The sequence below is a fragment of the Ambystoma mexicanum genome, chromosome 1p (genome assembly GCF_040938575.1).
Source record: "Ambystoma mexicanum isolate Mex_15411 chromosome 1p, UKY_AmexF1_1, whole genome shotgun sequence".
NCBI lineage: Eukaryota > Metazoa > Chordata > Amphibia > Caudata > Ambystomatidae > Ambystoma > Ambystoma mexicanum.
The window spans coordinates 471,155,122-471,181,631 of record NC_090921.1 but is presented as its reverse complement, the minus strand read 5'-3'; the positions used below and the strand labels follow the sequence as shown (position 1 = coordinate 471,181,631).

Sequence of the window (26,510 nt, the reverse complement as noted above, 5' to 3'; positions counted from 1 at the left end):
TAAAACAGAATAATTCTTGCAACCTGCAGCATGCAAAATCAAGCCTTTCTGTGGTGTAAAGTGGGCTAACGGCATGTTCAAGCAGGTGGGGGGATTTCAGTGTGACGCGCAAATGCCCCCCTTCATGCCAGTGAGGACTCTGATTTCTCTGCTAATGGTGCAATCAAACAATTGCTGCCAGAGCAAACAAAGAAAATGTGAAGTAGTTTTCAGCAGCACAGCCCCTGTAACCCATGGCTTAGAACTTCAGTCGCTTGGCGGTCATAAACTGTACGACTGCTTCAGATTGGGGACAGTGTTGAGGTCTCTCTGAAGTGGGACACAAAACCTAAGCGCACTTTACTTTTGATCTGGATAACCTCTTTCTTTGGCACATTTGAAGTAGACTGGAAATAAGTTTTGTACTGGCGCCAGAGGTCCGGTAGCAATGGGGTTAGAAGAGGTGTTCAGTGTGATTTTTGTTTGGGGACGGGGGGTGGTTGTTTTTCTTTCTTTTTTGGGTGGGGGTTTAGGATCTTGTATTATAGCGTCTACATTTTATCTAATGGGGCATTTTGAATGTTGGCCCACCAGGTACTGTCTTTACTGCGGTTAATTGGAAGGGGTGCCGGAGATTCCAGCTTGTGCAGTTTCATGAACACTTGAGATCGGTTTTGCATTGGTAATTCTGGTATTCTAGGTGGTGCTTTTTGCTTGGAGGATCTCCTGTTTGTATTTCATTGCTAAGAAGGAGAAGCAAGTTTTATTAGAATCGGAAGGATTGATCCTCCATTTCTTTTGCTCCTCATGTTTTTTCTGGCAGAGAGCTTTGAGGTCCTCTGAGAACCATGCATTGATATGCAAGGTGGGTTTGGCTTTGCGTTGGGTGAGTGGGAGGGGCCACAGTATTGATGGCCTGAGTAAGAGTTTGATTGTAGATATCTACCATAGCGGCAGGGTCGCTAGTAAGTGGCTGAGGGATGTAAAGCTCATTCAACAGAGGCAAGATGCTAGTTTTAGTTATGTTCTGAGAGCTTTAAGTTGGCATAGGGGGCACAGGCATAGCCATGGTTGGCAGAGGGTTTGCCCTGGGAATGGAGTATGAGATAATATTATGATCAGTTTAGGGACAAGCATGTTGGAGGTGACTAGGACACTGCAGTTAAGGTCAGCTAGCCTGTCAAAGTGCAGCCTTTGACATGGGGTGGGGTTGAGAACCTTTAGGGAGCCCGCTAAGGATAAGGCATTAGTGTTGGCCTCGTCCTTGAGGCCCAAGTTGAAGTTGCCAAGTAGTATCATCTTGGATGAAGGCTTGGAGATGGAGAGTAGGTGAAGCAGCTCCTCTTCAAAGGAGGACTGGGGCTGGGGCACAATGGACCAAGTGCATGGTTATCGTGGAGGTGTGAGACTTAATTTGATGGTTAATAGCTCCCCAGAAGCAATAGTAGCATTGGAAACTTCTCTAATTGAAAATTACTCTTTGGCAATAAGAGCTACCTCTCCACCTCTTGACTCAGTTCTGTCTTTCCGGTAAAAGTTATTTTCGGGTGTAATGGCTAAGGCAAGGGCGGGACCTGATGCATTGTGAAGCCATGTTTCAGTAATGGCTAGTAAGTCAAGGTTATTGGAGGTGATGAGGTCGGAGATGTCGAGGGGGTGGGCTGCTAATGATCTGGCATTCACCAGAGCTCCCTTTAGGGATGTCACAGATGGGTCCAACAAGATCTTACTTTGCTCCTCGTGAGTTTGACTGGGAACGGCAGTATTTCGACTGGTGAGTGCCAGTGAGGAGCAGAGTGCAGGGCATCTGCCTTTTGTGAGAGAGTTGCCTTGGAGGTGATACAAGGTATGGCATTGATGGGATGAATGCTAGGTATGCTGGTAGCCTTACATGAGTCAACATTTAAGGGAGGAGGTGCCAAGGATTCGGTCACTAGTACTGGAAATAGGACAGTTTGTGTCAATGGGGCATGATATGCGAGGTGTAGCATGGTTAATGGTGGGGGGTGTTGTGATGGCGCTTTAGAGGATTAGAAGGTAGACGATGACATGGTGGTTATGGTAACCTTTGTTGGAGCGGGCGATACATGTGACAGCGTGCAATATTCAACAGTGTTAGTTTGTGTGCCAGATTGCATATATGGAGCGGGCACCCTGACTGAGCTGGTTGTAATAGTTGTTGCATTCTAGTGTTTATCGCTAAGCAGTATCAGTGCTGCGAACGGCATGTAATTTTGGTTGCCGTGATATTCCGTGTACCGGATTCAGTGTAGGCACCGGGCAGAAGATAAAGGCCAGTAGTGATTGTAGTCGAATTCAGACTTTTAATCCTATGCAGTAGAGTCCAAAGCCGCCAAGGGGTGCCTTAAGGTGAGAGGTGCGCAATGTGAGGCGTGCCAACCTGGTGTTCCCAGGCATGGCGCCACTGTACAGCGCGATAAAGTTGAACCAGGTCTCTAGATGGAGCAGTACTGGTATGGCGGTGAATGTGTGGGCATGTAGAGCTCTGTCGACGCGATTCAAGCAGGTAGGGAGGTGGAAGGTAGGATTGTTGTATGGTGTGGGAGATTCGGGAGGGGACAGAGGGGGAGGATATTCTTCTGGATGGGCAAAATGACATGTTCCTTGCATGTAAGGATGGGGGTTACCTACAGCCTTCCATGGCCTAACGGGGCCAGACAGGGGAGGTCATCAGCCTTTGTAGATGGCCTTCATAGGGGGCCGGCTTCGCCTGCCATCTCCCTCCTTCCATGATGAAGTTGCAAACCAGCCAATCCGCATCTCGTGGAGGCGGGCAAAGTTGATGGCAAGTTTTATGAGGCTCTGGTGCATACATGGCGGCAGCCAATTTTAAAGGGGATAAATGCACCGTGTCCGAGTGCAGGGACCCAGCTGGGTTTACCTCTTGGGCAGCATCATGTGTAATGCTGCTGATGCAGCTGCTGCTAGGATTTGGGCACTGTTGGACTTCTTATCTCCTTCCCAGGATTGATCTGACTAAGGGCTATTGGCAGGTGCCATTAAACTCCCTATGACAAAGAAAACACAGCCTTCTCCACTCCTAGAGGATTATTTCAATTCAAAGTCTGACCTTTTGGACTCCATGGTGCACCCCCAACTTTCGAGCGACTCGTGGTTAGGATATTGCAACCCTTTTCCAACTTCTATGGCGCATATCTTGTTATCGTGATCCATAGTCAAACCTGCAAGGAACATCTACATTACCTTTATAAAACCGTAAGAGCCCTAAGGCGGGCGGGTTTGAGAGCTGTGCCACTTGGCCCAGTCTGCAGTGAGAACATTTTTTAAAAATATGAATTATTTATATATATTTTTTTTGTAAGGAACTTCTTGGTGAAACCTTAAGTTGAGAAAATTAAGGCTGTGAAGAAACGAAAATCCACCCCCTAAGACCGAGAGGACGTAAGAGTCTTTTGAGACTTATTGACGTTACCAGCGGTTTATTCTGAAGTAGTCCAGAATAACGTCCTGCCTGACCAATAAGCTAAGGGATGCTTAAACCCTGAAGCTACGCTTGAAAAAAACAAGACGATGCCAGTTTCGACACCCTCTAAGGCATCCTCTGCAGGAAACCGGTACTTAAAGTAGCCAATTTCAACAAAGAATTTGTTTTGCAGACGGATGCCTCTAAGGTGGGTCTTTGGGCAGCCTTTCGCAGGAGTATGATGCGGTGTAGCATCCAATCATTTACACGAGTAGAAACTATTTCCCTGTGAAAAGAATGATGCCACAATAGAATTAGAGGCCTTGCCATTAAGTGGACTGTAGGGCATCTGCAGTATTAGCTCACTGGTCGCAAATTCAAACTAGTGACAGATCACTCCCCCTTAACCTGTCTCAGTCTACGTAAAGACACTAACTCTTGCATTATGCGCTGGTTTTTAGAACTAGAACTGTTTTTCTTTCATGTCGAGCATAGGAAGGGGAAAGAAGAGGCAAATGTGGATTTCATGTCTGTTTCAAAGGGAGTGGATGGGGAAGCCGAATGCTTACTGATAAGGGCATGTGACGATCCTCCAGATGGCATCACTTCTCCCCAGAGGGGAGCCCCTTCCCATGAGGCTAGGGCGGTGTGGCTGCTAACCAATAATCACCCTAGGGGTGGTAACATGCTGGAGGAACTCCCATCCTGGTGATAAGAATGTGAGTCTGGGACACAGCCCCTTAACTCCTGACCCCCTGCCCCCCACCCACATACCACCCTTATCTTCTCTACTTAGGATACAGTCTGAAATCATGTGTTATTTTAAACTGTCGGACAACCTCTCTAATGAGTACAGCGATGAATAAGCATCTGAAATGTTACAATTAAGTAGGAAGAGTGCTCGACCAGCTGTTGTCAATCGAACTGACGTTACGCTGGGACTGTCCTCTCTATTTAAACCAAACCGCGAAGAAGGACTTTGTTCTGTTTTGAATACGGAAGGAGAACCCGGCGAGCGAGGATGCTGTCGAGAAACATGCAAGGCTTAGACTGGGCTTTGGGAGATTGTAGCGAGGCAGCTCACCAGTGTAGCAGAGACGAGCAGCGGGACGCTTGGACTGCATCCTGCAAGACGGTTGGGAGCCAGTGCACATGAAGTAGAGAAACTGAGAGGTGGTGGCATGGCCTGTCGTAGGACGACTGTGCGTCTGAGAACTGCGCCAAGACCGTCTACTCTGGGCCAACTCGCAGCCGCATAGGCAAATGTATGGGGAGCACAAACTAGGGTGGTGGCGTGACCTGTAACGGGTCCAGAACTTGCTCAGAGACTGGAAGAAGAAGAATTATTTATTCTATGAATAAGTCTATAATGACCACTACGCTACCTTTTCATCAGACGCCTCATTTCATGCCACCACAATTAATAAATCACCTGTTTAAGGTGAAGATGCTGTTCACCCCAAAACTATACTGTAGTGACTTTAATAAAATGTTGTACTGTTCAAGGTCAGATCAGCTTCTTGCTCATTTAAATACCCAGTAGCTACTCATGATCTGGTTTTGTTGGCACCCTATGAAAAAAATGACACACTCTTTCAAACAAGCTACATCAGTTAGCGAGATTGTAGTTTCCTTTTACTGAATGCCAAGGCAATGTCGATCGGTCATATGACCAATAACACTGGTGAGGTTGGTATAATGTATTCAATCAACTGCATAAAATGTTGTGGTACAAAATTGTTTTGATTCAGGAATTAATGGTGCGACAATCACATTAGGCACCACTACTGAGAGGCTTTGTGGACCAGGGTTGCTGGCCTATTTTGTGAAGTGCTACATGCAGAAGGTAATTGGGTGATTTCCAAATGTCCCTGCTCTGCTACCAGCTCTCATACCACTGCTTTCGGTTGGTACCCGCCAGCCAAAGCGCAACCGACCCATACTGTCTTTGGTACCGTGTTGGCTGTTATTGTTCCTAAAGGTCTCCTGAATAATCATTTCTCATTTGGGGGAGGGAGCCCTGGTCCCAACTGCCATAAAATCTTCAATAGCCTGCTGAGTCAACAATGCCCCATCTCAAGGGAGTGGTTTGAGAACTGCTGCTGCAGCTATTGAATATTGTTACCATGCACAAGCATAGCACTTTCTCAGGTGACTTGTGTTGGAAGAGTAATGCACTCACCATTTCTCCAAAATGGTACAGGCCCTGGGCAAACTTGGGCTTGCACTGCAGAGCTGAGGGACAGGCAATCCACTTTTGTCTGATTTCAAACTGATGGATGGGCTTATTCACGTTTCAGCTCTGCCACCACATCAATGTTCATTGTGCACCGTTACCAACATGAACCTACTAATTGACAAAAGCTGACAACCTATTAGATGGGATGAAACGCCTGGATAGGAACAGTCATGTTACAGAGAAATCGATAAATAATGCATCAAAATCTTTTTTACATTGGACCACCAATCGAGAGGACTATAAAAGAGCATATGGCTATGGAGAAAGGTTGCAGCCTGGTTCACTGACCTAGGAGGGAAGGAGTGCACGCTGGAGAGAGGGCGAGAGGAAGAGATAGTGGCCCAGAGAGTTTCTGTGAGGAATGCCCAGGAAGAATCCCTTATGCTACTTTTGGCATTATACTAGGAAGAAACTGTTGGTCTAGTCCAGGAAAGCAACCTCTGCCTGGCGGAGGAGAATATCGCAAACTGCACAAAAAAAACCTTAGGAAGAAGAAGGAAATAGTCGCTTGCAAGGTATTTGCAAAGGGCACTATATGCCTAGAACTGGCTTTTGTTCCAGGAGGGCAACCGCTGACTGGAGGGAGAAATAATCTAGGCCTGACAATTGCCCTAAATATGGCAGGTGAAGGATAAATTGGGTTGGAGATGAGGTACTTGCAGTAGGACTGTACTGAAGTTTTGCTGTCAAGAATTGAGCAATGCGTGAGATCCGTAAAGCTGACCTTGTCAAGGAACAAATCAGCACTACATCTGTGGAATTGAGATTAAGATGCACGATGGGCACTGTAGCCCTGAAATTGAGATTTAGGATCCTTAGTGGGGCAATCTTCGGTTCTTCCATAGTTAGGCAGTTGACATTTTCCTTACGTCTTTACTATAGCCATCCTTGATTGTTATGAAACATATAGGTTGTTAACTGATCTATTTTGACTCGCCTATGTTCTGTTGATGCATCATGACAGACAGATGGGGCTCATGAAAACGAGATATACTTTTGTGAATATGCATCTTTTGATGTACTTACAGACCACATGATATAATATTCAAAACAAAAAATGAAGGGTTGAGGCCTAGTCAAGGGTGGTGAGCATTTGAGAGCCACCTAGTGGCCCAGAGATGCCTATGGAGAAAGCCTTTCGGGGGGATTTGAGGAGGGGGTGGCGATATGCAAGACATCCTGTTTGTATAAGAGATTGGATACTGTTGGCATCTGCTTGCCAATATTAAATCCTAATTCAGGATTCAGAGATGACTCTGAGTTGATTAAATGTATGATCTGTTAAACCTCTGAAAGAGTAAGAGAATGCTTGATAATGGTGTGGTCTGTAGTTGAGTGGAATGATGTGAAGTCTAGCTAAAGGAGATTTGTGAAGAAGCAGAATCTGGGGTTAGGGGGGGGGTTCCCTCAGTATTTTCTTCTCCCATTTCTGGAAATGCAGATATAGAACAAAATGCCCGAATCCTGACCACTTTTGATGGCAGCTAGATGGCAAAAGACCAAATGAAAGCAAGGATACCCTTTCTGGTTACATACCTTTTTTGATGTTTTCGCTTGGGATGTTTCTTTTTGCAATTATGGAACTCAAATGAAGGAATATACGGCAGTAAGCTTTCTGTACTTCTATGAGGCACTGGATTCTTTACAAAATATGCATTGTGTGTACATTCATGGACTGGGAAAAGGAAAGCCTAATCATTGAGACAACTTCAGGAGAGGGGCAGAGAATAATTTCTTATTGAGATGGTGCACTGTTCCTATTATGATGCAAGGCGTCCAGGATGAGCCAGACATTGTCATAGCTCTTCATTGCTTGATACATCTTGGCTTGTCTCCATGCAGAACCTTTTTTTTGGATTTGGTGCTTTTTGGTACCATAAGCCACCAAATATCACCAAAACATTGCTACAAGAATATGATAAATCATTTATAACACGTCTGTACACAAATGTTTCTAGGCGCGACAAGACAAGGAAGGGAAGACGGAAGGAGGACAAAACAACAATCTTACTAGGCCTAGTCATTTAGATCGCGCAAGTGTGGGGAGGAGTGAGGGGAAGAAGTGCCGAGGGAGAGAGGAGAGTGCAAAAGAGAACTCATAAGTGCTGCCAAGGAGGTGGCTCATAAGTGCTGAGTGGGGGGACTGTAGCATTGCAGAACCAGTCCCTAAGTGGTTGGGAGGCCCGGGCGCAGTGCAAGGGCAACTGGTTGTGCAGGAGCCTGGTCCCGTAGGTGGCCAGGTAACCATTATGCGCAGCAGACCGACATCAGCGAGGGAGAGAAAGCGGAAGCGAAAAGGAAGGGCTCGAGTTGCTTCCTGAACCTTGGGTGGTCCTGCTCAAGTTTGAAAGAGGCAGGGGGGCTGTTTCAGAGGGAGGCCCCAGCCGATGACAGAGATCTACCCCCACTTTCTGCCTAGAGAAGCATCTGACCCTCTGATAACCATCCCTTTCAGACACATTTCAACCACTGAAGTGGTGGTATACCCTTGTGTTCTCAGCGTGAATCCTCCTCTACCTGCCACATCCCTGATACTGACATACCCCTCCCTCCCACCTAATAAGAATACCACTGTACGTACTCATCCTCGCACGGAATCTGTCCGCCTCATCTATCTATCCGATTGCACTTTGTTGCCCTACCTTCCCTCCCACCCCCGCCCCCTCCTTCCACCTGTACCTGCAACCAACGCATATGCTCCAAGGCCACAGCACCGGGTGCGTCGGCCATAGGCTCCTCACTTGGCCCCTTCTTCCCCTAAAACGCAATCCAATATTCTCTGTGCTTTCATTAATGCTCCCTTACTTGTTGCCCATGCCACAGACATTTTTGACCACCTCACTATGAACAAATTTGACATCCTAGCCATCACTGAGACCTGGCTTCATGAGGCAGCAGGCCTTGCCCTCTTTTGCCGTGCCTCCTAACTACGCCATTCTAAGGAATGGCGGGCCTAAGCAAAAAGTTGATGGAGTTGCAGTCTTCTATAAAGATACTCCATGCTCCAGATAGATTTTGAAGTGAGAGTATCTTACTCCCTATTTTTCAAAGTTGGGAGTAAAACAATTTTTTAGGGAGTAAAAACGTAAGTCCCAATTCCCAATGGGAGTATTTACTGAAAAACAAATGTTTTTTAATACGTATTCCTTTGCACCTAGTTACTCATACACATTAAAAGATACATGTGTATTTCTTCTGATCAGGCAGTAGTAAAATTAGTAGTTTCTTCCTGTGGTACTGCATGCACTACTGGTCCAAACATGTCCATGGAGCTTGGTGGGTGAAAGCAGGGGCTCAAGGTCCACTGTGTCTATTTCCTATTTTTTGTTGGGAGTATTTTTACTCTCCTTTACATTTCTTGGGATCATTTGCCTATTTTTAGGGCGTAAAAGTGGGTGATACACCCCTTATCTCTAGGGCTGAAGATACTCTCTCCATTCGTACCTTGCCTTGAGCCACTCTTCCCCAACAGCCACTCCCTTTTGGTGGAAAACTATCCTTGACTCCCACTTATACAATCACCCTACACATTATATAGAGGCCACCTGGACCTAGCAGTGCATTTGAGAACAGCCTCTCTCAACTCTTATTGGACAACCTTAAAATCTTTGTCATGGGAGATTTCAACTTCGGCTTCGACAAGGCGGCCATTTCCCTCGCAAACGCAACCTCCGCCCTTGGCTTTCACAAAAATCCCTTGAGCCTTCTCACACCCTAAGGTGTACATTGGATTGTCTACTGGACCATAATTGCTTCACCAGTCATGCGATATACACCCCTGCGCCTGGTCAGATAATCTAATCTTTCACCATTCCTCCTCAAGCCGAACCTACACCATGTCTTTACCGTAACGCTCCCCTCCTTTCCAAATCCACACGCAATCTCAGCTCAGATTGCCTACGGCCGCTGCTTGATCAACCCCCCAATGCCATCTACAAAACCATCCAAACTTGGATGGCAGCCCATCTCTTATGGCTCAATGACAAGAAAACCAAGTTTCCTGTCACTGCTCCAGATAAGATTTGGAAGTGGAGTATTTTACTCCCTATTTTTTTTTTAAAAGTTGGGAGTACAATGATTTTTTGGGGAGTAAAAATGTAAGTCCAATTCCCAATTAGAGTATTTTCTAAGCAAGTAAAACATTTTTAACTAAAAAACGAAAATGTTTTTGTAATATTTAAAAGATGCATGTTTGCTTCTTTCAGTCGGGTAGTTAAAATAGTTTTTTTCCTGTGGTGGTATGTGCACTACTGGTCCAAACCTATCCATGGAGCTGTGAGTGTGAAAGCGTGGGCGCATGATTCTACACGTCTTATTCTTGTTTTTTTTATTGGGTAGTATTTTTTTTGGGAGTATTTGCCAATTTCTAGGGAGTAAAAGTGTCTGATACACCCCCTGCTTCTCCTCATCCGTAACCCCTCCCTTCTCTCCAAACTGAGTCCAGACTGCCAAGCATCTACCAGTGATAACCACACCATCCAAATATCCTTTGCTGTCAGAATGTTGGGTGTCCACCTAGCCTCTACCCTGAACATGTCACATCAATGCTATCGCCTCATCAGCAGCATGCACTACACGCCAGTAGACCATTCTTATCCTCCCATAATTGCATAAACATTGCGCACTCGTGTGACCATTGTATTGTGTACCTACCTGGCCTTTATCGGACTAGGCTGACCAAATCCCCCGAGTCTACTTTTTGTGTGCCCCAACTAGCGTATTATCACCCAACCTATCATACCCACCTTTGGAGGACCCACGCTAATACCACCTCAGCCAAACTTCTGGAGGCCCGCTCCAAATCCTACTCCGACCCCCTTTATGGCCGCCTTTCACAGAGCTACCCTCACCATGGCCTCAATTCTCCCACTTATCCACTCCATTTCACCCACCAACTTCTCCCCCCTCTCCAAGCCTTTAACAGCCTCACTTAGCCCACAGGAATGGATACAGCGGTATGCAACTCCTCCCACACCTCTGATCCCGTGCTCTGTTAACATTAGGTACTTGAGACTACGTTCACGTTTCACCACCCATACACATCCTCCAAGGATACTTCCCCAGTCTGCTAAAGTCACCCCTAAATCCGAAGTGCTCACTCCAGCCACCACCCACACAAGGACACCGTCAGTCGTCATTACTCCAAAACCACACAAGCCAAACACTGTAGCACAGACTCCTACCATCAAAGGAGCTCTGATCAATGCACGCTCCATTAGTTGCCCACGCCACTAACATTGCAGACCTCATCATCGAAAACAACCTTGATTTCTTGTCCATCACAGAAACCTGGCTCCACCAGGCAGCAGGCCCCACCTTCGCATTAGCCCTCCCGGAAGGATACACGATTATCAGATCAGACAGATCATCTGGCAGAGGAGGAGGTCTCGCCATCATAGCTAAAACATTGTTGGGCCTTAGAGATACCACCAGCGTTGGCCTACCTTCAGCTGAACTTCTCTCTGCTAAAATCCCACTGACAGCCACTCAAACTATCCTACTTCATTTAGCCTACCGACCACAAGGCCCCATCTCTTCCTTTGAGGAAGATATCACAAGCCTCCTTTCCTCAAACACAAAACCAGGCTCCAGACCTGAACCTGGGGTTCCAAGATCCAAGCGATGCCAATGCACTCGCCCTTGAAAAGTCCTTATCCCAACTCTACTTCAAGCATCAAATTTTTGAGCCCACCCATGCCATGGGTCGTACCCTAGACTGGCTATCCGACTTGAATTTCTCCATAAACCTTCTTCAGAACGAACCCGTTGCCTGGACAGACCACCACTTCATATCCTTTACTATTAAGGGAGCCGCACCTCCTACACCTGCTATCGCCCCCTTCCCCTCACTTTCCAGGAACACTCGTCTTATTACACCACCCAATTTAACCCCACTAATCAACAACATTCTGGATGATACCAACTACAAAAATCTAGATCCCACTGAATTGGTTGTTCTTTATAATACTACAGTGAATTCCGCTTTGGACACTATCGCTCCTGTTAAACTAAAAAAAAGCCAAAGCTGCCGCTCACCTCAACAATTGGTTTACCTCAGAACTTAAATCATTGAGAAACCTAAAAAGAACTGCAGAAACTAACTGGCGCAAAGATCCCTCTACTCATAACAAGGCTCTATTTTCCAATGCAGCCACCATCTACAAATCAGGCATGATCTCTACCAAAAAGGAAATCTATAACACCAGAATACTTGACACCAAATCCAAGACTAAGGAGCTTTTCATATTCTAAGGGAACTAGAATCCCCAGCACCACCCTCTTCAGACTGCACTAAAGATGCGGCCTGTTGCTCCAAAATTCAACAAGCCCTAGCAGACAAAATAGCCTCCCTCCAAGCTAAAATAGAAAAGAAAAAGAACAGCCTTGCAAACAACTCATTAGACAATGCCCCTCCTAAACCTCAACACCCTCAGTGCCCATCATTCTCATTCACAATGGTCACACCCAGCGAAGTTGAAAACCTCATCAAAGGCCTTAAGCCTTCAAGATGCCAAGGCGACACCTGTCCAGCCTCCGTTATCAAGGACTGCGCCAAAGAATTATCTCCTTTCATCGCCACTATGATAAACGCCTCATTTAAGACTAATCTGGTCCCAAAAAACCTCAAGGAAGCTTGGGTCATTCCTCTCCTAAAAAAGCCAAATCTAGACCCGAACACACCGACAAACTATAGACCATCACCACTGTCCCCTTCCTCCTAAACATTTTGGACCGAGTTGCCTACTTACATATCCAGAAACATCTGGAAGACAACAACCTACTTGGTCTACGTCAATCAGGCTTTCGGACCAGGCACGGCACCGAGACCGCCCTCCTGGATCTGAAAATACAGATGGACGAGCTGAGAGACAAAGGCAAGCTGGCCATGCTCCTCTTGCTAGACCTCTCGGCCGCATTTGATTTGGTCGACCACCAGATCCTCACTGGCCACTTAACCACTGCTGCAGCCTTCTCCACTAACACTTCCTCTTGGATCAAATCTTTCCTTTCCAACCATACCACTAGGGTTTTCTCTCCTTCTGCCCCCGCAGACCCCATCCCCATCCTCTGTGGGTTTCCCTAGGGATCATGTACATCCCCAACTCTATGTAACATCTTTACGAAGCTCCTTTTCGACCGCCTTGACGACATGGGTGTCATCTACACAAACTACGCAGATGACACCCAGGTCCTCATCACTCTGTCAGGTCATTACGCCAACGACACCAAACTAATTAATAACATCTATTTGGAAATCCAGGCGTGGATGGCAACACATATGGGGTCATTCCGAGATTGGTGGTAGCCATGGCGCTATTAGCACCATGGCTGCCTCCAATTCCGGTAATGACTCCGACGTGGTTCAATGGGGACTTACCGGTGTAGCCCGACCTTTGCGGGACCGGTAAGACCCCATTGAAAAAGCCATTCCCCATTCGAGCCCCCATAGGGCTCAATGGGAATGGGGGAAGACGGCTAATAACGGTACCGTAAATTACGGTATCGTTATTGGCTCTGAAATCCCTTTGCAAGTCCCGTCCTTAACGCCTGATCAGACCAGGCGTTAAGGACGGGACCTGCAAAGGGACCTCGGAATAGGGCGCAAAGGGATTACCGGCACCGGTCTCCGCCCACCTCAGCATGAGGCCCATAGCCTTTGCCTTAATGATGAAAAACTGAGCTCCTGAACGTAGGCACCCAAGCTCGTCTGAAGAAACATGACCCTCAGTACTCGTCCTTCATCATTGATGGTAATATAATCAAAGGTGCAAAAGAAATAAAGACTCTCTGCGTCTACCTAGACTCCACCTACTCTCTCAAAAAACAAGTGAGCGCCATTTCCTCAACTGCCTACACTAACAAGCTAATCAATGCCTGTAAGCCCTACCTATCCCTCACCAGCTGTTTGACATTAGCCAGAGCCCTAGCTCTTTCCAAAATAGATTACTGCAACACACTCTTCTCAGGCACCTCAAACAAATCTAAACAGACTCCAGATTTTACAAAATAACTCCTTAAGATCTGCCCTAAATATCTCAAGATCCAACCACATCTCCAGCCACAGACAAAATGCTAACTGGCTCCCAGCGCGCGACAGAATTGCACTCCGCACCTTGGCAATCACCCAAAAATGTATTTCACACACCGCTCCTAAATACCTCTCAGACAAGTTCTCCCTACATCACGCCTCCTGCCTCACCAGATCCCACACCCACCTCCTCTCAGTCCCCAAATTCAACCTCTGGAACTCGCTACCCCCGTCCATCAGACTAGAACCATCCTTCAATGCCTTCAAAACTAACGTCAAACTGTGGCTTATTGATAAGCCTATCACCACCTGAGCCCAAATGAACCAGCCTCACAGTGATCTTGCATCACAACCCCTGCTTGGCCTAAGTATCCTGCTGCACCCATCTCACCCGCACCAGCCTTACTTGGTAAGACTAATTCTGACTATTATGTATGTACACGTTCCTGTCTTATAGGGTCAGACTAATATGTAACCCATACCCCCCTCTGTTTTGCATATCAAGTAACTTAGGGTGTCACCTTAAGTTACCAGGGGAATCCATACGTGGACCCCTTGCTCACTGCTCTTAGAGAGGCACAGCTTCACCTCACTGATGATGCCCAACTAGGCTTAGAACACGTGATTGGGGTTGCTGTGGTACTCTTGTTCAGAGGAGAATTGCCTAGCATTTCGGTGCTGGACGGCCCCTGGGCAGGACAAAGACTGATATGCGGGGAAATGTCTTCTCTGTGAAAAGAACAGTGAGCTAAAGACTTGGTTGAGACTCTCCCAGGGGCCATCCACCCAAGAACAAGTCAATGGGCTGTGTTTGTTCCGGTAGAGTTTCCCAGACCGCCCCCCCCCCCAACCCCCTCCTCTGTTTTGCGTACCAAGTAACTTTGGGTCTCTAACTAATATGTAACCCAGTCGACCTGTCATTATGACTGCATATATCTGTACTTATCTTGAATGCCTGTCCAATATGTAAATTGTAACCCATGTCGACCCTTTCACCATTACTGTACCTATCCTTCATGTAAATATGTATGTCCCTTATTTTTCTTTTTTGTAACATGCTAAATTTTCCTGCGCCCAGTTACCTTAGGGTTAGGTGTGCGATACAAATAATAAACAAATACAAATACTGGCATTTAGACAGAACATTAGCCGTGCACAATACCTGAATAGCAGTCAGTTGGGAATGAGAGAGGAAGAAGGAGGTTGGGGGAGGGGGGCTTGAAGGAGAGCTGTGTCATCAGCATAACACTGGAAATGTTTAGTGGGCCAGAGGGGCAAGGTAGATGTTGAAGAGGCAAGGCGATAGGATAGAGCCCTGAGGGACTCAAAAGGTAGAGTGTGAGATGGAGGAAAAGAAATGGCCAAGTTGCACCTGGGAAGGTCGATTTTAGATGGGTAGGTCAACCAATACAGTGCCAGATCCGTGATACAAAGGGTATCGCAGAGCCGCTTTATGAGGGTGGCATGATTGACCATGTCCAAGGCCAGTGACAAAGGAGGATGAGAGCATAAGGAAAATTAGTCAGGTTTGAGAGCAGTTCTTCACGGCTGTTCAGGAGAGCAGTTTCCATAGCTCTGGATGCTCTGAAGCCAGGCTGGCGCTCATGGAGACAGCCAACATATTGTGTGGTGGGTCAGTTGGGGGAATAACATTCAAAATCCTATCCATCACTCATAGATGTCTTACCAATACCGCCCGGAGCTACCTGGTCCACAGATTATCTAGATCTTGCTCCAGCAGACCTACTTACCTTGCATACTGCAACATACTCTTCATCCCAAGATACAAAAGAGCCAAAGCTGGGGGTGCCAGCTTCCCTGTTTCTGCCCCTTCACTTTGCAACTCCCTCCCTCATGGACTGGGAGCTGAACCATCCTTCTCACAATTCCGGAAACAGCTAAAGACTCACCTATTTACCTAAATTCCCGGAACAAGTTTTTTCCCCATGTTTCCATACCTTGTAACGTTGTCTGCCTGTAACTAGCGGCTAGACGCCCTTAGGTTAAGTGCACTTCTATAAATGTAAAATAAATAAAATAGCAAGTGGCAACAAATTAACTTGTGCTCTCATAAATAGAGTTTTTGGTCAAACATGCTATTGAAATATAAGTTGGTTATAGAAAACAATGTCGGCCTCATTGCAATTACAGAGACCTGGCTCTAGGATACCATGGGCCCTCATCTGACACTTGGTGTTACAAATGGATATTCTATTCTTACTAAGAACAGGCTTGTGGGCAAGGGAGGTGGGGTGGCTATCTTTTTTTTAAAACCCAACATACGTGACTAATCTATTGAAGCTCCAGAAGGTTAGAACTACTTCTGGTTAAATTGTTAGTTAACCTCTGTGTCGCGGATAGTTTCTATATTTTCTATATTCCAAGTAATATGGCATATTTCGAGACTCGGTTGATCTCCACTCTCACTCCAATACTTAAACCGTCCTCGAATGTTTGTTCAGGGCCCTTAACCATTGATTTGATGACGGCACAGACCGTGCTCCTGATTCCCTTAATCAAGCACTTCCTGATTTAGGTTTCACTATGCATTTTTTACTATGCACAGAGAAGGTTGCACGTTGGATTGGGTCTGCACATATGGCATGACTATTAAAAGCCTCGATATATCGCTGTGTCTTTGGTCAGACCATTACCTTATTAAATTTGTTGTGCCAACTCCAGGTCTAAATACAAGAGTACATCCTACTCCTATTTCGATTTCTAAACGTAACCTGCACAGAGCTACCAAAGCTGCACTTTCTCCTTTGTTGAGCTCTCCTCAGCTCACGATATTGCAGAGCATTACTCCCACACAATACTTTCAGCAATTGATAACGTTACCCCATTAAGAGATCGCATTATCACCAACAAACTGGTTTTCACTAGAGTTGTACAAATTGCAATCAGAGAAAAACAAACGCTACAAAAACTGGCTTAGGACTTTATCAGCTAATGACCAGGAACGTTATTTGTTAATATCCAAACAATATAAGAGCTCACTTATTAAGTACAAGAAGAGTATTGCAACTTTTGCATCACCTCTGCAAATTCAGATTCTAAATAATTACTTAAATTCTTCAGGGAAATTAAATCTTCAGACGTGAAACCACTATATTCCATCTTGATGGACGAAAATTGGTGTACATCCATACAGGGTGCTCTTATGAATAAGATTTGTAGGCTGCAGCAGGCAATTCCTCAAACAAACATATATTCCTTTCTTGTCTGGATTCAGGGATTCTTCACCCCCTACACTTTTTATCTTTCAATTTTTGTAAGGTTTCAGAACCAGATGTTACATCCGATATCAAGTGTCTTAAAGCTACGGTTTGTACAGGGATCCCTGTCCAGCAGTTATTGTTAAAGAATGTGCTTCTATTTTGGTTGGTCCCATCACCAAATGTATTAATGCCTTCTAAGCAGGGCCACAATGCTGTCATCTTTTAAATAGGCCTGGATTACCCTACTTTTGAAAAATAACTGTTGCTGGACCACACGGTGGGCACTAACTACTGGCCAATAACAAATGTGCCTTTCTTGCTAAAAATCATTGATGGGGCTCCATACCTTCAGGTTCTGCCGTGCCTTGGAAAGAAAAGCACAATCTATTTTGACACAGGGAGTATGGATTCACGGTTGGACGTGGCACAGAGACTGCCCAATTCGATCTTAAGTCTAGTATGTTACAGATCCTGTACAAGGGTGCCTTGCTCATGCTTCTAGATCTCTTGCAGCTTTTGATTGGTCGACTATGATTTTCTGACTGGATAGGTTGCGCTCTTTAGCCAATTTCTCATCTGGAACCGCGAGTTGGGTTTATTCTTTCTTATCTTTGGTGAGACCTCTGCAGCCATACCGATCAATCTTGAATGCGTCGTGCTGCAGGGATCGTGCTTGTCCCCTACTCTTTATAATGTGTTCACTAAACCCCTCTTTGACATCTTGGATGATCTGTGTTTTTGATACCAACTATGCTGAACCCTCCCTTCAGCTATCGGGGGGGGGGGGGGGTTTACAAGCAGGATGCTACAAATACTAAGGGAGCTGTATGGCTTGTAATAGATTGGCTCTTAATGATTCTAAAACTGAATTTTTGATTGTTGGCACACCTTCTAGACTAGTCGGGCTTCCCTCACGGTACAAAGAGTTTACTATTGCTGTCTGTACCATTCCACTCGCAGCCAAGTCAAGACTCTAGGAGTCCATCTTGATGCTACCCTGAACATGAAAGCCCAAACCAATCAGTGTTTCAACGTTCCCCACTCTATCTAAAGAGAACTATGCTCATTTGGCATGAGTTATTGTCTGGATGAAAATTGATTATTGTGGTAGTTGTTTGCATGGCTCTTCTCATGGTTAGCATAGCCAAACTTCAGATATTGCAGAATAGTGCTGTAAGGATTGTCAACCAACTTAAGCGCAGTAAGGCTTGTTCGTCTCTTCATTGGCTTCCAGTAAGGGAGCTCCTTTCCTTTGCGGTCATTACTATCACCAAGAACTGTCTGTGCGGAAGTGTTCCTGTATACTTGAAGTAGACTTATTTCTAAACCCACTTTTCTTTTTTTTGTGATCCAATAATTCCAGTCTGCTGATTAAACAACCTGTTAAACCTGCAAGAGCTGGGAGTTTGGCTTTTGATTCCACAGCTCATTGTCTTTGGAACAGTCTTCCACCAGACGTCGGAGAAATGTGTTGATTACCAATCTTCGAGAACCGATAAAACTTATTTTTTCACTTAAATTGGTCTCTTGACTGGTGGGACATTTGATGTAAATCTGACTTGGTATTTCTAAATGGCTGAAGGGATGTGTTTGTTTTGTGTATACTGTTCTTGTTGTCTGTAGTTAGCTTTGTCCTTTGTGTGCGTATCTTTGCCCATGGGTCTCTGGCTTGTTAGAAATATTAAAATAAATTTTATTTATGTAATTTTCCATAACATGATTTCTTAAATTATCCTCTAGTTTTAGTTTTTCTTTACTGCTTTGGTTTAATCCCTTTGCTTTTTGATGTAATGTGTTCATTTAATTTGCTGCTTTCATATTCAACATTTATTGTTGTCTTTGTCAAAAGAAAGGACACACATACAGATATAGAAATACATTTAAATTTAATTAGCAAACTACCCAACTGGAACACTTGTTTGCCCGATTTCCCTGTTGTGGTAAGGGCACCCTCATGTTAATGCCTTCCTCTCCCCCAACATGTGGGTGTGAGAACTGTTGGTCTGCAGCAAATGGCAGAGTCAGAGATGTGACCCTGTTTGTAGCTCCCCAGAGTCCCTGAATATGTGCAGGGCTATTGGTACCACTGTCCAAGCCTCAATACCTCCCAGCCTCTGTCCCCTGGAGTCATAGAGGTGAGAAGAAGTAGTGGGAGACGTGAACTCCTGACATCTGCCGTCTCCGGGAAGAACTCGACCTCGATGTCCTCGGTCTCAGTGAGACCTGCTTCAAGGCCAGCTCTGTCACAAACTTTGGCACTCTCCTCCCTGGTGGCTACAAGATCCTCTCCGCGCCCAGATCCAACCGTTCCAGTGGGGGTGTAGCCTTGATCTTCCCAGAATGGACTCCTTGTCTGCAGTCTCTCCTTCTCTCCTTCTCTCCTTCTCTCCTCTCCTTCTCTCCTTCCCCCTGCCACACACTTACCTTTGTTACTATTTATCGGCCACCTGGTCAGATTTCTTCTTTCCTCTCCGAGTGGGCTGACCTCTCCTCCCTCCTGGCCTCTACCACTCATCTCCTCCTTGGAGACCTTAATATCCACCTGACTGTTTCCTGTCTCTCTTCCATACTCTTTCGTGACCTTTGCAACTCTTTCTATTCTTTCCTCTGGCCCGATGGATGTTCCCATCTCCTCTGACCTCCCCAACCTTCTCACCACTCCTCTCTCCTGGAGTGAACACTTTCTCCTTTCCTCCATCTCTCCCGCTCTACCCCACAGGCCAAGACTGCTCCATCACTGCAACCTACCTTCTAGGTAATCTGGCCCATGAAGCGTGTGTCAGTTGAGGCTTTCACTGCCCCTTTCTAGCCCCCTCCTCCACCTCCTGCTATCTCTCATCCTGACACTGCCCTTTCCAAGCTCCACTTGGCTATCTCTGATACACTCTATGTTCTTGCCCCTGTTATGAGGATCTGCATGAAGCCCAGAGCCAAGTGCAACTCTTGGTACAACTCTGACCTAGTCACCCTTAAATGCAAGTGTAGGGTGGCTGAGAGGAAATGGCGGGCATCTTGTGCATCCTCTGGTAAACTGGCCTGTCGCCTGCTCCAAAGGCAATACCGGCTTTCTGTCCGCACTAAGAAAAGAGCCCACATCCAAGCCCGCGTCTCTGCGGCATCTAACAACTCGGTCGAACACAAAATCTGCAAGGAGTTGGCCAATCCTACTACAGTTTCTACTTCTCCTGTCCCCTCCCAGGACATCTGCACGGCCCTCACCTCATCTCTAAAACCCACGACATCCTGTCCACCCTCTCCTCCTCTTCCCTCTTCTGTATCCGCTACCTCTGACCCCACTGCAGCTGCTCTCCTCCCTCTTTATCTTCCTTTCCTCTGTTCTCCCCGGACAAGATTTCCAGACAAGTCCGATCTATGAAAGTCTCGTCAAAACAGGCTCTTCCCTGTTGGTCCAAAACCATCAAGGACCATATTGACACCATCGCGTCTGCCCTGGCCGACTTCTGCAACCACTCCACCACTGGAGCCTTCCCCACTCCTCACCTCCCTTCTGAAGCACTCTTGTGCGCCCATTTCTAAAGAAACCCACTGCCGACCCCTCCTGCCCGGCTAATTATCGTCCAATCTCTTTTACTCCTTTCCTGGGCAAACTACTGGAAAAGCTGGCCATCGCCCAGCTTAATCTTCACACTGATTCTGTTGGTTGTCTCCATGACTTCAGAGCAGTTAGAAGCACGGAAACTGCTCTCCTGAACAATCTGAAGACCTGCTCTCCAACCTTGATTCTAATCTGCGCTCTGTCCTCATCCTATTCGATCTCTCTTCTGTCTTTGATACGATCAAGCATGCCATCCTGCTCAAACGCTTCCGTGATAATCTGGGTATCCCTGATCAGGCCCTGGCCTGGCTGACTTCCTCCCTCTCCAACTGCCCCTCCCAGGTCCAACCTAGGTCCTTCCTTTCCTCCATCTCACCCTCCACCTGTGGTGTTCCCCAGGGGTCTAACCTCTCTCCCTGGCTTTTCAACTAATACCTGGCACCCTTCGGCCACCGCATTGCTGCTCTCTGCTCCAATTTTCAGTGCTATGCCGATGACACTCGGCTCGTTTTCAGGCTCCCCTCTGTCACCTCTTCTCCCTCTCTCATCTCTGTCTGCAATCCAGGAGTGGTGTGCCGCCAACGTCCTCTGCTTTAATGCCAGTAAGACAGAGATCCTCCTCATCAGCACTCCTGCACCTTCCTTTCCTAACACTCTCTGGCCGGCCTCCCCTGGCCCTCTCCCTGCACCCACCTGTGAGGCTAAGAACCTCTGGGTCATCTTTGACTCTGCGCTTTCATTTTCTCCACACATCTCTGATGTCTTTAAGAAGTCAAACTACCAACTGCACCTCCTCCGAGGTTTTCTTTCTTTCCTCTCTTTCCCCAAGAAGCTCACTGTCTCTAGAGCTCTGTTTTTCTCTAGGCTGGACTACTTCAACAGCCTCTTCCTAAATCTCCCTGCTACTACTCTCTGCCCTCTGCAACTATCCAGAACAGGACTGTGAGACTTGTCCTTGGCCTCAAGTCCAGGGATCGTATCGCTCCAGCCCTGAAATCTCTTCACTGGCTCCCTGTGGCTGCAAGGATTAAGTTCAAGACCCTTTGCATTGTCCACAAGTCCTTCTGGGGCCTGGGTCCACAATACCTTGAACTCTCCCTTCGGAAATACCTTCCTTCTTGAGCTCTTTGCTCCTCCACCTCCCTCGGGGTCATTCACTTCTCTAAGCAACGATTTGGGGGGGGGGTAATCTTTCTTTGGCTGGGGCCTCCCTCTGAAACAGCCTCCCTGCCGCTCTGAAACTTGAGAAGAGCCATCTTCGGTTTCGGAAGCACCTCAAGACCTTCCTCTTTGCTTCTGCATTCACTCTTCCTCTCCCCTGCTGATCTCTGTTTCGGTATCGGGCACCCTCTGATTTCGGGCCCAAATCCCTGCCCACCCAGCCGCACTGCTTACTGGCAACCAATGCACTTGGATCTGTATCTGCAACCCTACAGTCCCTTGTCTGCACCTTATTCTTGCACTTACCACCTGCTGGCCGCACTACCTGTTGTTGTTGATCACATGTCCAACACTTTTCCACTCCTTCCCTACCCCTTGCACTTTCCACCCTCCCTCTACCCTGCACTTGCACATTCTCAATGCCACTGGGCCTAGTAAGCTCGTTGTTTTGTTCCTCTTTTGTACCCCTCTATTGCCTCGTTGCGCCCTGAAACATTTGTGTATGGGCATGATATAAATAAAATATCGTAACCACCACTACCGGAATTCACCTTGGTTTAACTGGTAAAACCCAGCCCAGAGCAAAGCGATGGAGTCGTGACCAAAATTGGATTGTTACTTCCCAAAAGGATGGAGATACCCACCAAACCCAGATGGACCACAGGTGAAGGGGGGGGATAAGCGCAAAAGGAATGCAAAGGGAAAGAGACTGTAGGGAAACAGAGGAGACCCAAAAAACCTCACGACTCTGGTTGGAAGCAAAACTCACCAAAACTTAGACTTCTTGGAAAATCTTTGCTTCCTACACAACAATGGAGACTGTAAAGAGTGCGGGACCAGAAATCCTCTTACAGACTTTAAGGGGAAGTCCCGGCCCCCAGGGGGAATAGCTTAGCTAGAGATTGGCCAAGGGGGGCAGCTGACATAGCGGGCCAGTGGTAGGCACGAGGGACACCACAAAGGGGAGGCTCTGGCTAAAAGGTGAAAGGTGTTCGGCTGGGCTTGTGAATAGAAGAAGTTGACCAAGAGACTAGCGAGAAGGGAATAGCAGTTGGAAAATGATTGAGAGCTGTGAGAATAAAGGTGAATGTTCGCTCTGAGAGGGTTGTAACAATTGAGTTGTTTGTGAGTGGAGGTGAGACTGACCGGCTGAAGTGTGTTTGTGTGTGTTTGTGTGTGTGTGTCTGTGTGTTTTCATGATTTTGTCCTCTGCTGTGACACTAGAAATCTCTCCCTTATGGGCTAGTATTTTCCATGGTGAAAGACTGGGGAATTTGAAGCAGGGGGGCCCTGGGCAGGCTGTAAGGAGATGGGCCCATCTTCGTCCTCCACTCTGTCAGAGGCTGACCGAACCAGCCCAGCCCGTCAACCCAAGGCTTCCAATCATTTTCTGGTTTTTCACTGGAAACGTGGCTCCCTAGTATTTCCCACCTTTGCAACTTTTACCCCAATCGGGATTTGTGCAATGATTTGAGTCATAATCTCAAATGGAACCTTAGTCTTGAACCAGCCTTTCCTTACTGGAATAGTTACCCTAACTGAAAATGTTCTTTCTCTCTGGAAATGTTGCTCCCAGTGTGCTTGGTGTCCCCATTGGAATTGTTACCATCTAGCGTTTGTTGTCTGAATCAAGACTTTTTAAAATTGTCATCACGCCTGACATTTGTGGTCCTCCATCCCTAATGGGACTCCTTTCCTCAGATTTAGTAATTACCCTATCCTTTCAGCTTTTTCTGTTATATTTATTGTGCATTTGTAAGGTGCTTATACATCAAGTAAAGTGTGTTTCAAAGTGCCAACAGGGAGGCAACAGTGGAATAAAATCAAATGTAACCATGAAAGATAGAGGCAGACCTACTAGGCCTTGTGAGCATTCAGAACGTGCAAGTGCAGAGAGAGGGGGGTTGCACCTTTAATTCTCAAAACTTTGAAAAACTTCAAACATACTTGTCTGTATTTTAGTGACCGGTTTGTGCTGTACATTCCAGTGTTTGTCTCTCATCCCCCCCCCCCTCTTCCTCAAGACCCTCTTCTTGTTTCTACCTTTGATGGAAGTGTCTCTAATCTGTTCGTCTGAGTTTAATAATTATAAGTAAATAAAGTGAATTGGGCTTTTCTGATCCCTGCTTTGTTTGCTGCAGGAAGAAGAAAAAAGATAAGGAAAAGAATAAGATGATGGAACAGTACATGGCAAGTATGAGAAATGAAGAGGAGAAAAAAAAGGTGGCTTTGGATAAGAGAACACCAGCACAAATTGCGTTTGAAAAAATGCAAGAAAAGCGGGTAAGTTCAGATTCATGAGCAAAAATCTGTCTGTTTTTATCTCTTTAGATCTGTAGTCCCTGGTCTCAAAACATGCCACTACATAAAAGCTCTGGTACTTTCTTGGGTGTTCTTGAAGAGAGGGAAAAAGCACAGCAAGGTGGGGGTTGAGGTGTTAATAAATCATGAAACGTATTGGAGTTGATATGCATATGGGTGGTCAATTATGTTCCTGTGCTGTTTCCTGAGACCGCTATAATTAAAAGGAGACAATGTACATTGCTTTATCCGTAGGTGGAAGCCCTCCTTCCTTTCCAGCCTCCAGCGCAACTCCCATAGCTACCGTGTTTCCCTGGGTACCTTCACCCCCACCCATCGCCCCACCGTTGCTGCTCCCATACAACCCTGTAATACTTCAACTGGCCATTGCTGTCTCACTCACCTTCTATGTCCCACTTAACCACACCGTTATGGACAGTGGCCCTTTTCGTTTCACCAGAAGCCATTTTTGTCTCTAGTTTTTCTTCTTCTGACTTCAGTTAATATGCGTTCATACTGTGCTATAGTAGTATCAGAGCACCTATTCTTGTCCATGGAGTAGTGCACTGTATGCCCTTCAGTGGTATCCAGGCCTTGGTCTGCTGGAGAAAAGAAAATGAGTGAGGGGAAAGAGGATGGGAAGGTGGGAAATGGATACTACAAACACAGGGGGGCATTTTGGGAGGTGGGGAGGGAAGCAGCAGTGGAAGAATGTTTGATATGTCACAGATGACCTCAGGAATACACCAACAAGCGAAGTCTGTTCAAGGGTTTTCATTTTGGGGAAGGGCTTAACTAAGAGCTGGCCCTCTATCTCTCGTCTCTTGTGGGCTTCTTCCCATGCCAAGCATCCCTAAACCCAAAGATGGTCCCTAGCTATCAGAGCCCCTACTATCGAACACCTGACTAGCTGGCTGTTAAAGCCTAAAGGCAAACACCTGATCTACTGGTCTCCTCTGGGAATTCCTAGGTGAATCTTTTCCAGCGGTCCCACACATTTAACAAAGGTCTTCACATGTTTAATAAATGCCCAGGCTCTGCTTATCCTTCACTCTCAAGGCCTCCTATGCTTGGCCTGATCTTCTCCCTGTCTCTTTCCCTTCTTCCTACTCTCCTGTTCTTGCTCCCATTTCTTTCTCTTCTGTCCCTCTGAGGGTCTCTCTCCCCTCTCTCTCATCTATGCATTACTTATACCTTCCTCTCTCCACTACTCTATGCTCCATGCCCTGCTATTCAATACTCTCCACTCCCTAATATACTCCACACCTTCTCCTACAATCGCCCTCCTTTCACTCTCCAAGTCACCTTTTCCAATCCCTCTCGCTTACAACCCTACACTCTCCTTTAGTCTTGCACAAACTCTCACACACAAGTACTACTTTCTCTTACCCACCAATAACTCACTGTTAGAATGGATTTCTGAACTCTGCTCTTGTGCACAGCTGTTCAGGAGCCCACCCTTGTTTAGTGAAATACGGAACACTTCTGCAAAGTTAGCTAGGGCAATTCAATTTAGCTTGGAGAGCTGTCAGGGCTAAGTCTCAGGAGTAGTGGGGTGGGGGGTGATCTCAGGTCTTGGATGAGCACACACTGTAGGACGAAAAGGATTACTCTCAGACAGTAGTACATAAAACCTATACAATTTATTAGGCCCAGAACAAACACGTGAATGATGAACACAGTAATTTTATTTATTTATTTTGATTTATAAAGCGCACACACAGCCCTGAGGCATCGAGGCGCTGTTACAGTACATTCACTTGGATACGTTTAAATAGATTCTTGAAAAGATAGCAGAGGTTAAAATAATTGTTGCGAAAGTGTTCCATGGTTACAGCGGAACAACATTAGAAGACATTCATGTGTGGTTTAGTTGAATAATTTGGTTTTTAGCGCCTTTCTAAATGCCAGGCGGGAGAGACAGTTCTGAAACAGACTGTGTAATAAATAATATATACAGTTACTTTTCGGTCAATGCAGTAAAGTGCAGATTCCCATCAAAGCATGTAAGAAGGGAAAGCAAACAGACTTCATCACAATGGCCAACTCCAGAAATGGATATTCCTGACTTAAGAAGTTCCAGCCCTATGAAGATTGGAGCCTTGTGCTCTGTTATGTTTGTGCGTAAAAGTGCTTGTCAATATGTAAAGCTCACAAAGGACCCACTTCAATGGGAAGGAAGAGTTAGAAGAGGACACTAGAGTGTGTGGAATTTGGTTCCAAAAGTCAGAGGCGGGTCTGCTACGGAGAACAAAGCTGTCCCCAACTTTCGTGCAAAACGGTATGGATGAACTAGGGGCCACCGGATGTGGTATGATTGCTCACCGTCCTTAGATCACTCTGGGTTCAAACTTGCCAGGCTTGTAGAAGGTCGTCTGGACTACGAAGTCCCCTCCCTGGTTATGCTTCAAAGTGCACAGGGTGCGGATGTGGATCCAATTTACATCTGGAGCTGGATCCCTCGTCACGAATGCAGGACAAACAAAGCACCAATGCAGCTGGTCTCGGGACAGTTGAAGAAAGGCGGAAAAGTCGCTAGCAGCGACAGCCACTGTCGCCCTGTGACGCAGGAGCACATG

The 26,510-nt window shown here is 46.3% G+C and overlaps 1 protein-coding gene across 1 annotated transcript in view; it reads left to right on the top strand.

Annotated features, from left to right (window-relative positions):
• Positions 1-26,510, top strand: part of FAM32A (family with sequence similarity 32 member A) — a 72,496-nt gene that overhangs the window by 15,120 nt on the left and 30,866 nt on the right. Inside the window, exon 3 of the mRNA XM_069649324.1 lies at positions 23,772-23,913. Within this exon, the coding sequence (XP_069505425.1) occupies positions 23,772-23,913 (142 nt within the window). The remainder of the gene's footprint in view (positions 1-23,771; positions 23,914-26,510) is intronic.